At 44.9% G+C, this 15,309-nt stretch overlaps 2 protein-coding genes across 2 annotated transcripts in view; one reads left to right on the top strand and one right to left on the bottom strand.

Moving 5' to 3' along the window:
• LOC132897866 (protein sidekick-2-like) overlaps nucleotides 1-15,309 on the top strand; it is a 127,360-nt gene that overhangs the window by 23,043 nt on the left and 89,008 nt on the right. The window contains exons 2-11 of the mRNA XM_060939112.1: nucleotides 56-162; nucleotides 397-544; nucleotides 6,740-6,873; nucleotides 7,635-7,746; nucleotides 7,868-8,058; nucleotides 8,184-8,267; nucleotides 8,746-8,940; nucleotides 11,596-11,712; nucleotides 11,834-12,001; nucleotides 12,234-12,336. Coding sequence (XP_060795095.1) covers nucleotides 56-162; nucleotides 397-544; nucleotides 6,740-6,873; nucleotides 7,635-7,746; nucleotides 7,868-8,058; nucleotides 8,184-8,267; nucleotides 8,746-8,940; nucleotides 11,596-11,712; nucleotides 11,834-12,001; nucleotides 12,234-12,336 — 1,359 coding nt within the window. The remainder of the gene's footprint in view (nucleotides 1-55; nucleotides 163-396; nucleotides 545-6,739; nucleotides 6,874-7,634; nucleotides 7,747-7,867; nucleotides 8,059-8,183; nucleotides 8,268-8,745; nucleotides 8,941-11,595; nucleotides 11,713-11,833; nucleotides 12,002-12,233; nucleotides 12,337-15,309) is intronic.
• rpl38 (ribosomal protein L38) overlaps nucleotides 1-15,309 on the bottom strand; it is a 364,540-nt gene that overhangs the window by 336,031 nt on the left and 13,200 nt on the right. The window lies entirely within an intron of this gene.

The raw sequence follows: 15,309 nt of genomic DNA, 5'->3' as shown, positions 1-15,309 counted from the left end.
GTAATTATCTGTGTGTGTGTGTGTGTGTGTGTGTGTGTGTGTGTGTGTGTGTTAGATATCTGATCCGCTCTTTGGATGGGACTCATGCTGGTTTTTATCGCTGCATTGTGCGGAATCGAGTTGGAGCTCTGCTGCAGCGCAGGACGGAGGTGCAGGTGGCCTGTGAGTAATACTGTGTGTGTGTGTGTGTGTGTGTGTGTGTGTGTGAGAGAGAGAGAAGATGAAATGTCTTCTTCACTGAGTTCAGTGTGTTGTTTAAACCCAAAATAATTAACATTACAGTTTCACACCTGCTGAGTTCACACAAAGAAATAAGAGACTGTTTATTAATGTATGTTTTGTGTGTGTGTGTGTGTGTGTGTGTGTGTGTGTGTGTGTGTGTGTGTGTGTGTGCAGTTATGGGTGCCTTTAATGACACTGTGAAGTCTGAGAGTGTGTCTCAGGGAGATGCTGCCGTGATTAAAGCCCCACACATCGATAGCTTCCCTCAGCCACAGGTCACATGGTTCCGAGACGGCAGGAAGATCCCACCCAGCAGCCGCATGTAAGCCCCACCCACCAACTGTTACACTTCCTGTACCACCATGATTAGTCAACTGTGGGCATGTCCTTAATTCACACTTGATTCACTGCTAATGCTAATGGGCTGAAGACGAGAGAATAAATATTACACTGGTTTATTCAGTAGTCCTGACAGTAAATGTGTGCATGTCCCCGTCTCCGTCTCTCCTTCTCTTTGTCTCCATGTAACAGTGTGGAAATGAGGGAGTAGATATTTCCCAGCTTCAGCAGAATTATGTTAATGTGAAACGTGAGCAGCTTCACACACTCTGATAACTCTGAAGTGAAACGGTGCTGAAGACCTTCACCAAGACTGGAAGAAAGTACAGTGGAGGAAGTGGGACTGTGGTGACCACGGCCTCACAAAACCTTCCCAGTGTCGTGTGTGTGTGTGTGTGTGTGTGTGTGTGCGTGTGCTGGGTAATTGTGGAGGAAATTGATTTCTAGATCCTGAATCTTGCTTCCTCCCCGGAGTGATGATGTCTCTTCTGTGCCTGATTCTGTCTCGTGTCTTTACATTACCAATTCACTGCACTTTTGCTGTATCTTTATAAACCTTGACACACCCACCATCATACATTTACACAACACGTATCACAAATCTCAGCATTTTATTTGATAGAGTATAAGCTGTAAGGAAAAAAGTACTGCATTATCTTTAAAAAAAATCCTGCAGTATACAGCCACGTTTTGGTTTGCCAAGGTGCGTCCAGCATCACTGCATGGTTACAGGTTCAGCAGTGATCCTTCATCCCTTCAGTTTAATTCAGTGCTTGGTTTTTGGCTGAATGATGTTGGAGAGGCAGCGTCTTCAGTTGAGAAACCCCTCTTGAAACAGTGATGACCACAAAATGATAGAGAAGCGTCTCATCTCCTACTGAAGAGCCCACGTGGACCTTGGACCTGCTGTAAATTTCATTGAGCATCTTTAGGAAACTAGAAACCACAAATAATGTGACTATAAAATGTGCAGGTTTAATATAAGGAGACATTATATAACTGTGGATCTCAGGCTGTTTTCAGGGCAATTTCACTACCTTTACTTTTCAGCTGTTGTTCTGGTTGTTCTAAGGATCAGACATGCTGTATGTTGTCGTTTTTTTTCTCTAGAACAGTCTAATCTATCCAAATGTTTCATCATTTGAAATGATGATACTTGCAGATTTTTAAAATTAACATTTATATCAAGGAAAAAAGATCACCTCTTAGAAAATTCTATTTTTAAGTGTATCTCGCCATAAAATGCTGGCAGTAGAGAAATGTTTTCAGACTTGTGGCGAGGAGATTGTGTGGAATCAGGCAACATTGGAACCCTGATGGTGGGAAACTCTATGACGTAGAAATCTGCAAAAATATATGTGTTTAGTGCCAAAAGGAAATAAGGTTTTTGTTGTTTTATTTGCTGTAATTTTAAAACCAGATTACTGAGCACCACTTTATCATACAGAGAAACACTGAGTGTGAATGGAAACGGTAAGTTCTGCTGTGTAATATGGTGTGTGATTGGCTGTGAAGTAATATGGACTTCATGACTTATTACAGGAGACTGAAAATGGATGACGAAATGAGTAAAGATATTACGTTGCAGAAGTTTGATCTGTTTTCGTAATGCGATTACTTCAGTGTGGACAAATCCTGTACAGATGTGATGAGCATCATTGCAGAACTCCGGTTCTGCTCTTCCTTGTGAAGTGTGTTTTGTATTGATGCAGTGACGAGTTCATGAGGAATAAAAACAGGAGTAATGGGTGTGCAGATGGACGTAGAGCTGTGTGCAGATTGGAACTATGATTACATATGATGTAAATGTAATAATATTTTTCTCTCTAACACTTCATCACATAGATAAGCAGCTAGCATCACTGGAATGGTCAAGTCCTGCCAAAGCTATTTAACTTTAAGTTTTCCAGCATCTTCAGGACAGAGAAGTTTGCACGTCTTTGTGTTTTCTTGGTAACATGACTAGCTGCATTTTTTTTCTCTTACTAACTTAGAGAGAGAATAAAGAGGCTGGTGAGGGAACGACTGTTTACAGCTGCTATAACGTCAGTGACAACAGGAACTAACCTGCATCTCCAATGTCAAACAACATTACACGTGTTAAAATATAACATTTCTATGACATAGGCATTGTAACTGTTGCCCGATTGCTGTGGTATGAGAGGAATAAAACATTTGTCGATGTGCTGTTAGAGGAAAATAATCAACTGTGGGGTGATAACAGTAACTCTGCTCCACACTAGACCAGTGCAGTAGGTACTGTGTGTTAGAACCTGCTTCTACTCGAGAAAAATCTGGTAACATTGGAGGCATGAACTATACAAGGGTGATTTTAATAATCTTAATGCAGAGCTCAGGAAATCCACAGCTGCGTAATCTGAACATGAGGAACTTTCTTCACATAAACCTGAAATAACTTTTTCATTTTAAACCAGTGTCTCTGAATCTGATTCTCTTTCTGTTTTACCTCCTGCTGAACTTCCTGCATGAACTCTCACGTGGTGTTCAGGAGGTCAGTTCATTCATCCCAGCCGGAGTGAAGTGTGTAAGATGAGTGTTAAATCAAGTCCTCAACACCATACAGGTCTTACCCAGAAGGTCTGAGGCAGAGGAACCTCAAAGACTTAAGTACTGTAGTGTTTCACTTTTCTATCTGATGGAACTTCATTTCACTGCTCGTGAGTTTGGAAGTTGATATGAGTCTGTACAGAGTTTCAAGAAAATTGAATCTCACAGGAAATTGCTTTAGCTACAGTTCCTCAAAGTCCCAGGTGAAGCTAATAATGAGGGAATAATGAGCGTGAGGAGTTAATGTTGTGTTGCAGGAGAGAGAGTCTAAAAATGGAAAAGCACCACTCTGCTTTAATTTCATACTCACACTGCGTTTAAATGAAAAATCTGTTATTTCATATTTGGTTGTGCAGAAATGTGGAGTCATTATCAGCATCTCCTCCAATGGCCTGGAGATAGCTTACGGCTAAACTTCAGGGCCAGACAGCGTGTGGTTTTACGATGATTAAGTTAAAGCTAATAAAATGTGCTGTATGGAGATGCAGCTGTATGGCGCCTGTAGTGATGAGGTTTTATTACAGCAGCTACAGTTTGGTGGAGTTTTATATGCTGTGAAAGTCCTGAGGTTTGATTCATGATGAGGATTTTTAGGCAGTGTCCTATTTATTTAGTTTTCATGCAAGTGTAGATATAAATTATTAAACAGATGGTTCAGGGTTGAGATTTGAGGGATGGTTTATTTTGGGGGATTTTTTTTCGGTTGAGTTTCTCTTTTCATCTGTGTGTGTGTGTGTGTGTGTGTGTGTGTGTGTGTGTGTGTGTGTGTGTGTGTGTGTGTGTGCGCGCACTCTGTTACTGACATTCTATTCCTGTGCAATGTCCCAGAACGGTCAAGCAGATTCACCCCGTCAGATCACTTCACCATTTCCATTTCACCTAAGTTTCTGTTTTGTGTGTGTGTGTGTGTGTGTGTGTGTGTGTGTGTGTGTGTGTGTGTGTGTGTGTGTGTTAGCATGTTTTCTGTCAGACGAGCGTAATGGAAGTCAAAGAATAAACCCATTCATTTCTGCAAACCTCATTTTGGAATCCCTGATGCAACAACAACACACACACAGTGTTCATGGGTATTATAAAATTACTATTGTTTTTATTTTCTCTCACATTTTCCATTGTATGATGTGGTTCAATTATCAGAATAAAATTCACCATTTATTCAGTTCACTGAAAATTAAAGAAACAGCCACGCCCCCAAGCAAAAACAATAGCAGTTGTGACACGCCCACAAGAGACTAAATGTCACTTGCTAGTGTGAAAGTAGTGTTCGAGTAGTACTAATGTGAAATTATAACTTTATATGTTTGTTAATGTTTAATTAAAAGTAATTTACTTTTAAAATTAAAGTAATTACAAAATTTGTAAATAAATGTCAATAGCTATCTCTATTAGGTGTGTGTGTGTGTGTGTGTGTGTGTGTGTGTGTGTGTGTGTGTGTGTGTGTGTGTGTGGATTGAATATCTCAGTCCTAATCCATAATTCATATTTTTCTCTCTCTCTTCACAAAGAATGCTGCTCAAACCTTTGCATGTTAATAATAGTATGTTTAATTTATAGAGTATGTTTCTCAAACAAAAAAAAAATCTTTAAATTTAAAATGACTGATTTTTTGGGTCTCATGTTGTTACCTTGTATGCTGATGCAGTTCTCTGACCCTAACCCTGTTAAATCCACATTGTTTACTGAACCGTAATGCACAGGAACAGAGGTTTTGGATGTTATCTCAGGCTCTCATCATTATTGAGGCATCTCCAGGCTTTATGGTCAAATACCTGAGTAAGGGGTCAGATCATGACTGAGCAGACGATGATACATCCATAACAATTACCTCAGAACCTCCCAAACATTTAGTTTTTTGCATAGAAAAAATATGAGACCCTAAAATTGTACAGAATCAAAGAGACAACCTGAGGCTGAGGAACACCGACACTACATTAACCATGACTGGGAATATGTGGAACTATCAGGGTCTCAGACTTGGGAGGGGTCAAGGTCTCAGATGGGGGTAGGATCAGGGTCTCAGTCTTGGGTAGGGTCAGAGTCTCAGACTGAGGTAGGGTCAGGGTCTCAGATGGGGGTAGGCTCAGAGCCTCAGAAGGGTAGGATCAAAGTCTCAGACTGGGGTAGGGTCAGGATCTCAGATGAGGGTGGGCTCAGGGTCTCAAACTGGGATAAAGTCAAGGTCTTAGACTGGGGTAGGATCAAGGTCTCAGACTGAGGTCAGGTCAGGGTCTCAAAATGAGGTAGAGTCAGGGTCTCAGAATGGGCGAGGGTCAGATTCTCAGACTGGGACAGAGACAGGGCCTCAGGCTGGGGTAGCTTAGGGTCTCAGATTGGGTCAGGGTCTCAGATGGGGGTAGGCTCAGAGTCTCAGAAGGGTAGGATCAGGGTCTCAGACTTGGGTAGGATCAAGGTCTCAGACTGAGGTAGGGTCAGGGTCTCAGACTGGGGTAGGCTCAGGGTCTCAGACTAGGGTAAGCTCAGGGTCTCAAACTGGGGTAGGGTCAGAGTTTCTGAAGGGTAGGACCAGGGTCTCAGACTGTGTGAGGGTCAGGGTCTCAGTTGGGGGTTGGATCAGGGTCTCAGACTGGGGTAGGCTCAGGGTCTCAGACTGGGGTAGGGTCAGGGTCTTAGACGAGGATGGGCTAAGGGTCTCAGACTGAGACAGAGTCAAGATCTTAGACTGGGGTAGGATCAAGGTCTCAGACTGGGGTCAGGTCAGGGTGTCAGACTGAGGTAGGCTCAGGGTCTCAGACTAGGGTAGGGTCAGGGTCTCAAACTGAGGTAAGGTCAGAGTCTCGGACAGGGGTAGGGTCGGAGTTTCAGAAGGGTAGGGTCAGGGTCTCAGAGAAGGGTGGGCTCAAGGTCTCAGTCTGGGACAGAGTCAAAGTCTCAGAGTGGGGTAGGGTCAGGGTCTCAGACTGAGGTAGGATATCTGTCTGTCTGTCTGTCTGTCTGTCTGTCTGTCTGTCACGCTCTTTCTTATTTATTTATTTATTTATTTATTTATTTCTCTCTCACTTTCCCCTTTTTGATCAGCAGGGAACTGGTTCTGTTCTGGTTTTGTGAAACAGAAATTTTGAACCTTTCAGAGCATTTCAATCGAAAATAAATTGGGTTGGAACCTGAAAAGTTGGTTCCCAGCTGGAAAGAAACTGTAGCTTGTTTTTCCAGTGAAAACTGTGATAACATTAGAGGGCATGTTGCAAGTTTGTAGCAGAAGTAGAGTGCAGCAATGGAGAACAGCATTGAAAAGGATACATGTTCAGAAAAATATGGAAGGAAAACAAACATCTGCAGCAGTGGAACAGAAGCTCACATGTAATCAATGCAATTCACCATCTTGTGAGTCCTGTTTACTCCCATTGTGCAACACCCTGTGTTCATGATGCATCCTTGATAACAACGGTTTCAAAACTGGTGAAAACCTTGGCTGGTTTGCTACCTGATACAACGGTTCAAAGAATCCTTCATGGAACCAGTTCAAGGATCTGTTCCCTGATGAGCTCAAAGGGATATCTGTGTTTCTGTCTGTCTGTCTCTCTTTATTTGTCTGTCTGTCTCTATTTTTCTCTTCATCTGTCTCTCGCATTCTGTTTCTCTCTCTGTACAGTGCCATCACTCTGGATAACACACTGGTCATCCTCTCATCGGTAGCTCCAGACGCTGGACGTTATTATGCTCAGGCTGTAAATGACAAGAACGGGGAGAATAAGACGAGTCAGCCAATCACACTCACTGTAGAGAGTGAGTCTCTCTCTCTCTCTCTCTCTCTCTCTCTCTCTCTCTCTCTCTCTCACACACACACAATTTATTTCATTGTGAATTTGTGCTGATGTGTGAGTGCATGTGTTAAGACTTAAGGAGAAATGTTTTCTTACTGCAGGTACTGAGATATGCTTGTGTAGGGGTGTGTGTGTGTGTGTGTGTGTGTGTGTGTGTGTGTGTGTGTGTGTGTGTGTGTGTGTGTGTACTTGTACTTGCTACATATCGAGAACAGGGTTAGGACATTTTTGAAAAGTAAGGACATTTTGTCTGGTCCTCACTTCTTCAAACGGCTGTTTGAGGGTTAAGACTCAGTTTTGAGGTTCAGATTAGAATGAGGTTTAGGTTATGGCGAGGGTAAGGGGTGGGGTTAGGGTAAGGGGTGGGGTTAGGCATTTAGTATGTGGTGGTTACGATTAGAGTAAGGGGTGAGGGAATGTATTATGTTAGTGAGTCCCCACACAGATAGAAGTACGTGTGTGTGTGTGTGTGTGTGTGTGTGTGTGTGTAGGACAGACCTTGCCAGCAGCTGCAGTAGTGTATCAGCACTCAGCAGAGACTCTGCAGGCAAAACACTGCCTAAAACAATATCTCTCTCTCTCTCTCTCTCTCTCTCTCTCACACACACACACACACACACACACACACACACACAGTAACCCCTCTCTCTCTCTCTCTCTCTCTCTCTCTCTCTCTCTCTCTCTCTCTCTCTCTCTCTCTCGTGTGTTTGTATATGTATGTAGATATTGGTGGTCCTGCAGATCCCATTGCTCCCTCCATTGTTTTTCCCCCCAGGAACACAAGTGTTGTTTCTGGAACCTCAGAGGTCACCATGGAGTGTGTGGCCAATGCCCGGTCAGTGACCTTTCACCTTTGACCTTCTGCTGTTTCATGCACAGTTCTCTTTCTTCCTGTGCATCTTCATGTTTTTTATATTTTTAAAAATTTACTGAAAGTCCTTCTGTGTCTCTGTTAGGCCATTGATAAAGCTGAGTATCAGCTGGAGGAGAGACGGTGTTCCTGTCCGTTCAGGTCTGAGTGACTTTAACCGCAGGTTGACCCTCCTTAGTCCCACCATCAGCGATTCAGGATTTTATGAGTGTGAGGCAGAGCTACGGAGCAGTAGTGTACCATCCGTTAGTGCTGGAGCATTTCTGCAAGTGTTGGGTAGATACAGATGTGCACACATAAATAAATAAATACTTGTAAATAGGTCACAGAATTTCAAGCAGACCTCAGTTTTTCTGTGCTTGTGTCACCTCTGACCTTCAACCTCTCCTTCTGTCTTTCAGAACCTCCACAGTTTGTGAAGGAACCAGAGAAGCACATCACTGCTGAGATGGAGAAGGTGGTGGACATTCCTTGCCAGGCAAAAGGTAGATGAGGACTTTTTTTATCATCATCATCATTATCTCAACTGTGTCATACTATATATATATATCTGGGATACATATGATCACATAAAATTTGTAGTATGAACACAAATCGACTAATTAACTGTGCCATTTCCCTCACTGGAAGATCCATAATCATTCTGAGACTGTTTGGAAAGTGAGGTGAATGGAAGAGCTCTCTGCTGCTTGGCTAATGGATAAAAACGATGATAAAGCAACTGACACAAAAGCCACTGTTTTTCATAGATTCTTTCTTCATTTCATATACATGAAGATTCATCCAAAATGTCGAGTGAATGTCTGTCCTTCAGCTCTTCACCTGTAATTGATCACTTGAGAAGGCTGTTAATACCACGTGTGAACAGGATCTTAGTGTTCTTGTTTCAGTGCCAAAATATATGTGTGTGTGTGTGTGTGTGTGTGTGTGTGTGTGTGTGTGTGTGTGTGTGTGTGTTCTCAGGTGTTCCCCAGCCTGATATTGTATGGTATAAGGATGCAGTTCCCATTAGTCCATTGAGGAATCCCCGTTATCATGTTCTGGCTGGTGGGAGTCTGCAGATTAATGGCCTGTTGCCTGATGACACTGGAATGTTCCAATGTTTTGCTCGCAATGCTGCTGGCGAAGTGCAAACCAACACCTACCTCGCCGTCACCAGTATGTATACAGTATGTGTGTGTGTTACACATGGGATTCTGGGATAGCAGATTATTTGATAAATAGATCTATAAACCAGAAAATGTAGACAAAATAGTACAGGTACTGAGATTGTGGCAGAATCATAATCATGTGGCAGACAGTCTGCAGCAAGTCCACTGTCTGAGACTGAGGCAGAGTCACAATGACTGAACTAAAGCTAAGGTCTCACATAGCCAGAATCACAGTAGACACCAGTAGATGATTTGGAGCTTTCTGGGGATCAATCGGCACGTGTTCTGGGGCCTTCCGTCAGAATACGTGAGAGTCGGGGAGCTACCTTGACAATCGGGAGGGCATGGCTTCCATCCCCAGAAAGTTTCCTTGTGTTGAAAATTGCTGTCGGTTAAGCGCTGGATGAATTCATCTGTCACAACTGTGAAGGCATCCTTGAGCATCCTTGAGGCATATGTGAGGCTTACGTGGACTACCAGGGTTTACCATACCTGCTGCAACCATCGAGCTCAGAATGTTCAGGAACCAACATTTTGCAGAAAGTGCATAGTTTGCCTAGGGGTGTGGCTTATTTTGTCTTCTTATGGCTATGCTGTACTGCAGCTGTAAAAACCGTACACGCTGCCGTCTTTGCCATATGGCCATATGTCACTATACGTCGCTGCTACCATTGGTTTTACTGGCATCTTCTGTCACTACCATCACAGCTTCATTTGCACATTTAGTCCACCCAAATTTTTGCGATGGATCACCTCCAAAATCTGCCGGAATGGCCACGATAGCCCCAGCCATGGTTTTCACGGATCAACCGGCTCTGTGTGACCTTAGCATAAGAATGGTGCAGTGTGTCATTTGAGTCATGACAAATGAGTAAGCCTGAGCCTGAAGTCTTCCTGACCATGTGAACTGGAGTCTAACACGTGTGGAACTCCATTGGCTCTAACAACACACTTGCTTCTAAACCTTATGCCGGAAGGAATAAAGCACCCAAGGAGAACAGGACTTCATTATTTAAGGCCAGGGAGCTGAGACCAGAGATTGCAGCCAAGGCAAGCAGTCCTTCAGCACCCATGATCAGAGGGACTTATGCACCAAAGGTCAGAGGAGTGTTAGCATACAAATCTAATGTCCAGAGAGGACTTATATATCCACAAGCAGAGGGACATGCTCTTCCAGAATCAGAGGTAATTGTGTTCCCCACACCAGCAGGACTTCAGAAGGCAAGGACAGAGGGACTTACACCCATGTACAGCAAGACTTTTTTTCTGAGAACTGCAAGTTTTTAGCACCCAAGGTAAAAGAGCTTCATGCACCAAAGGCCAAATGTCAAATCAAATCAAGTTTATTTGTATGGCGCTTTTAACAATAAACATTGTCGCAAAGCAGCTTTACAGAATTTGAACGACTTAAAACATGAGCTAATTTTATCCCTAATCTATCCCCAATGATGAAGCCTGTGGCGACGGTGGCAAGGAAAAACTCCCTCAGACGACATGAGGAAGAAACCTCGAGAGGAACCAGACTCAAAAGGGAACCCATCCTCATTTGGGCAACAACAGACAGCCTGACTATAATATTAACAGTTTTAACAGGTATAACCCTCAACTGTCCTCATGGGGCCGTCCTTCACAGGAGCGGTGCGATAAAACTCCGACCAGACACAGGGCACCAGGATGGACCAAGCAGGTCCGAGGGGCAGAAGAGGCCAGCATCTCAATCCCAGGATCAACATGTCACTCAGAGGGACAGATTGGGGGGGAGAGAGAGAAAGAAAACACAGGTTGTTAGGTATGCCCTAAAAATGACAAGTATTAAATCTGTGTGGTAGGCTCGCAGAGACGAGAGTCAAATGAACATATTTGCCCAAGATCAAAGGAAATTATTTGCCAGAGACAATTGCATGCATGATGAAAGAGATTTTTCAGCTGGCAGGTATTTTTTCAGTACCTTCAGCTGGCAGGAATTATGTACCCAAAGCCAGAGGGAATTATGTACTCAAGATCAAAGGGAATTATAGGGAATTCTGTACCCAAGATCAAAGGGAATTTTTGAGAATTGTGTAGATTAGGCTGGAGGAAATAATGTACCCTACATCGAAGGGCATTGTGGGGGATTTATGCACCCAAGACCAGAGGCACCTACAAAACCAGAGATAATTATTTGTCTAAAATCAAAGTGAATTTTGAAGACTTCTGCACACAGAATCAGACAGGATCACAGTAGGCTCTTAAAACAAGAGGGAGTTTTGTGGCAGGAGAACTGGAGGAATGGTTTTGCATGAATGTATCGTGAAATCTCGAGCTGGCACACTGCCAAAAGTCCAAGTTAAGGTGCATAACGTAGAAAGATTTTTAAACTATACATTACTTACCTTATCATAGGATTTGGAGAACCAAAGAACTCTAGGAGGGATAGGTGCAGTTGGGCATTCCTATAATCCATATTAAGAATAAACACATTAGTACGCATACAATCCCCTACACACTCATACACACACCGAGACACAGGCAATGACAGACAGAGTGTTTTTTTTTGCCTCTGGCTGTCTCTTTCCCACTTTTCCTCCAAAGTGCCTGCTTTCTTTATTTTCTCTTTTACTTTGATTTGAAACACCTGAACTCTACGCAGACTTTACATCTGTGAGTGTGTGTGTTCTCTCAGGTATTGCACCAAACATCACTGCAGGTCCATCAGACAGCACTGTGATTGATGGGATGTCAGTCATTTTGCACTGTGAGACAGCAGGAGCTCCACGGCCTGCTATCACTTGGCAGAAAGGTGTATCTCTCAAAACACACACACACAATCTCAGGAACCAACACACCAACTCAGTAATGAATTATGAAACACACAACTTTTGCTCAGTGTGTATATATAAAATGTGTGTGTGTGTGTGTAGGTGAGAGTGTATTAGCGAGTGGATCGGTCCAGTTGCCCCGTTTCACCCTGTTAGAATCTGGCAGCCTTTTGATAAGCCCTGCCCACCTATCTGACTCTGGTCGCTACACATGTACTGCAAGCAACTCGCGTGGCATTGACCAGGCCTCAGCACAGCTCGGGGTGTGGGGTAAGTGAGTGTGTATGTGTGTGTTTTTTTCAGTAACCAACTGTGTGTATAAGAGATAAAGTCTGAATTAAATCTTTAGTATATATATATATATATATATATATATATATATATATATATATATATATATATATATATATATATATGGCTATATTTAATATTAAATATAAAATGATACATAATTTAATACATATGCTTTATATAACTGTGTGTGTGCATGTGTTTTGTACAGCTCGTACCCGTATCTCCACCCCTTCTCAGGATCAAAGTGTCATCAAGGGCACTAAAGCCACACTGACCTGCGGAGTGTCTCATGACCCCAGTGTTACTGTCAGGTAAACACACATTCCTATTTCACTACAATAACCACCGTCCTGTATTACACGCACCGTCATCAGTCCACTGTGGGTGCGTTCCAAAACATACACACACTGTTGTACTGGATATTGTCCTCGTTGCATGGCCTCTGTTTCTGTCAGTCTCAGTGAAGGAGGCGGGCCTCTGTACCTGTACCTCTTTATCCCAGTGAAGGAGGCGGGCCTCTGTACCTGTACCTCTTTATCCCAGTGAAGGAGGCGGGCCTCTGTACCTGTACCTCCTTATCCCAGTGAAGGAGGCGGGCCTCTGTACCTGTACCTCTTTATCCCAGTGAAGGAGGCGGGTCTCTGTACCTGTACCTCCTTATCCCAGTGAAGGAGGCGGGCCTCTGTACCTGTACCTCTTTATCCCAGTGAAGGAGGCGGGCCTCTGTACCTGTACCTCTTTATCCCAGTGAAGGAGGCGGGCCTCTGTACCTGTACCTCTTTATCCCAGTGAAGGAGGCGGGCCTCTGTACCTGTACCTCTTTATCCCAGTGAAGGAGGCGGGCCTCTGTACCTGTACCTCTTTATCCTATTGAAGGAGGCGGGCCTCTGTACCTGTACCTCTTTATCCCAGTGAAGGAGGCGGGCCTCTGTACCTGTACCTCTTTATCCCAGTGAAGGAGGCGGGCCTCTGTACCTGTACCTCTTTATCCTATTGAAGGAGGCGGGCCTCTGTACCTGTACCTCTTTATCCCAGTGAAGGAGGCGGGCCTCTGTACCTGTACCTCTTTATCCCAGTGAAGGAGGCGGGCCTCTGTACCTGTACCTCCTTATCCCAGTGAAGGAGGCGGGCCTCTGTACCTGTACCTCTTTATCCCAGTGAAGGAGGCGGGCCTCTGTACCTGTACCTCCTTATCCCAGTGAAGGAGGCGGGCCTCTGTACCTGTACCTCTTTATCCCAGTGAAGGAGGCGGGTCTCTGTACCTGTACCTCCTTATCCCAGTGAAGGAGGCGGGCCTCTGTACCTGTACCTCTTTATCCCAGTGAAGGAGGCGGGCCTCTGTACCTGTACCTCTTTATCCCAGTGAAGGAGGCGGGCCTCTGTACCTGTACCTCTTTATCCCAGTGAAGGAGGCGGGCCTCTGTACCTGTACCTCTTTATCCTATTGAAGGAGGCGGGCCTCTGTACCTGTACCTCTTTATCCCAGTGAAGGAGGCGGGCCTCTGTACCTGTACCTCTTTATCCTATTGAAGGAGGTGGGCCTCTGTACCTGTACCTCTTTATCCTATTGAAGGAGGCGGGCCTCTGTACCTGTACCTCTTTATCCCAGTGAAGGAGGCGGGCCTCTGTACCTCTTTATCCCAGTGAAGGAGGCGTGACCTCTGTACCTGTGCCTCCTTATCCCAGTGAAGGAGGCGTGACCTCTGTACCTGTACCTCTTTATCCTAGTGAAGGAGGCGGGCCTCTGTACCTGTACCTCTTTATCCCAGTGAAGGAGGCGGGCCTCTGTACCTGTACCTCTTTATCCCAGTGAAGGAGGCGGGCCTCTGTACCTGTACCTCTTTATCCCAGTGAAGGAGGCGGGCCTCTGTACCTGTACCTCTTTATCCTATTGAAGGAGGCGGGCCTCTGTACCTGTACCTCTTTATCCCAGTGAAGGAGGCGGGCCTCTGTACCTGTACCTCTTTATCCCAGTGAAGGAGGCGGGCCTCTGTACCTGTACCTCTTTATCCTATTGAAGGAGGCGGGCCTCTGTACCTGTACCTCTTTATCCCAGTGAAGGAGGCGGGCCTCTGTACCTGTACCTCTTTATCCCAGTGAAGGAGGCGGGCCTCTGTACCTGTACCTCCTTATCCCAGTGAAGGAGGCGGGCCTCTGTACCTGTACCTCTTTATCCCAGTGAAGGAGGCGGGCCTCTGTACCTGTACCTCCTTATCCCAGTGAAGGAGGCGGGCCTCTGTACCTGTACCTCTTTATCCCAGTGAAGGAGGCGGGTCTCTGTACCTGTACCTCCTTATCCCAGTGAAGGAGGCGGGCCTCTGTACCTGTACCTCTTTATCCCAGTGAAGGAGGCGGGCCTCTGTACCTGTACCTCTTTATCCCAGTGAAGGAGGCGGGCCTCTGTACCTGTACCTCTTTATCCCAGTGAAGGAGGCGGGCCTCTGTACCTGTACCTCTTTATCCTATTGAAGGAGGCGGGCCTCTGTACCTGTACCTCTTTATCCCAGTGAAGGAGGCGGGCCTCTGTACCTGTACCTCTTTATCCTATTGAAGGAGGTGGGCCTCTGTACCTGTACCTCTTTATCCTATTGAAGGAGGCGGGCCTCTGTACCTGTACCTCTTTATCCCAGTGAAGGAGGCGGGCCTCTGTACCTCTTTATCCCAGTGAAGGAGGCGTGACCTCTGTACCTGTGCCTCCTTATCCCAGTGAAGGAGGCGTGACCTCTGTACCTGTACCTCTTTATCCTAGTGAAGGAGGCGGGCCTCTGTACCTGTACCTCTTTATCCTATTGAAGGAGGCGGGCCTCTGTACCTGTACCTCTTTATCCCAGTGAAGGAGGCGTAATTCATCATCATTATTTCATTTTTTATTTCTATGCTGATGACACATGACTTTACTGATCCATTTTATAGATTCAGCAGCACAGCAAGTCAAAATGTGTAAATGAGATAAAAGTGTGGATGGACAGAAACATCCTCGAGTTGTTGTTGTTCCATTAATGTGTTTTGTTATAATTATTTTTAACATCTATCCATCCATTATCTGTAGCCACTTATCCTGTACAGGGTCGCAGGCGAGCTGGAGCCTATCCCAGCTGACTACGGGCGAAAGGCGGGGTTCACCCTGGACAAGTCGCCAGGTCATCACAGGGCTGACACATAGACACAGACAACCATTCACACTCACATTCACACCTACGCTCAATTTAGAGTCACCAGTTAACCTAACCTGCATGTCTTTGGACTGTGGGGGAAACCGGAGCACCCGGAGGAAACCCACGCGG

Source organism: Neoarius graeffei, chromosome 14 (assembly GCF_027579695.1).
Source record: "Neoarius graeffei isolate fNeoGra1 chromosome 14, fNeoGra1.pri, whole genome shotgun sequence".
In the NCBI taxonomy this organism is placed as follows: Eukaryota; Metazoa; Chordata; class Actinopteri; order Siluriformes; family Ariidae; genus Neoarius; species Neoarius graeffei.
This window is presented reverse-complemented; position numbering and strand designations above follow the sequence as displayed.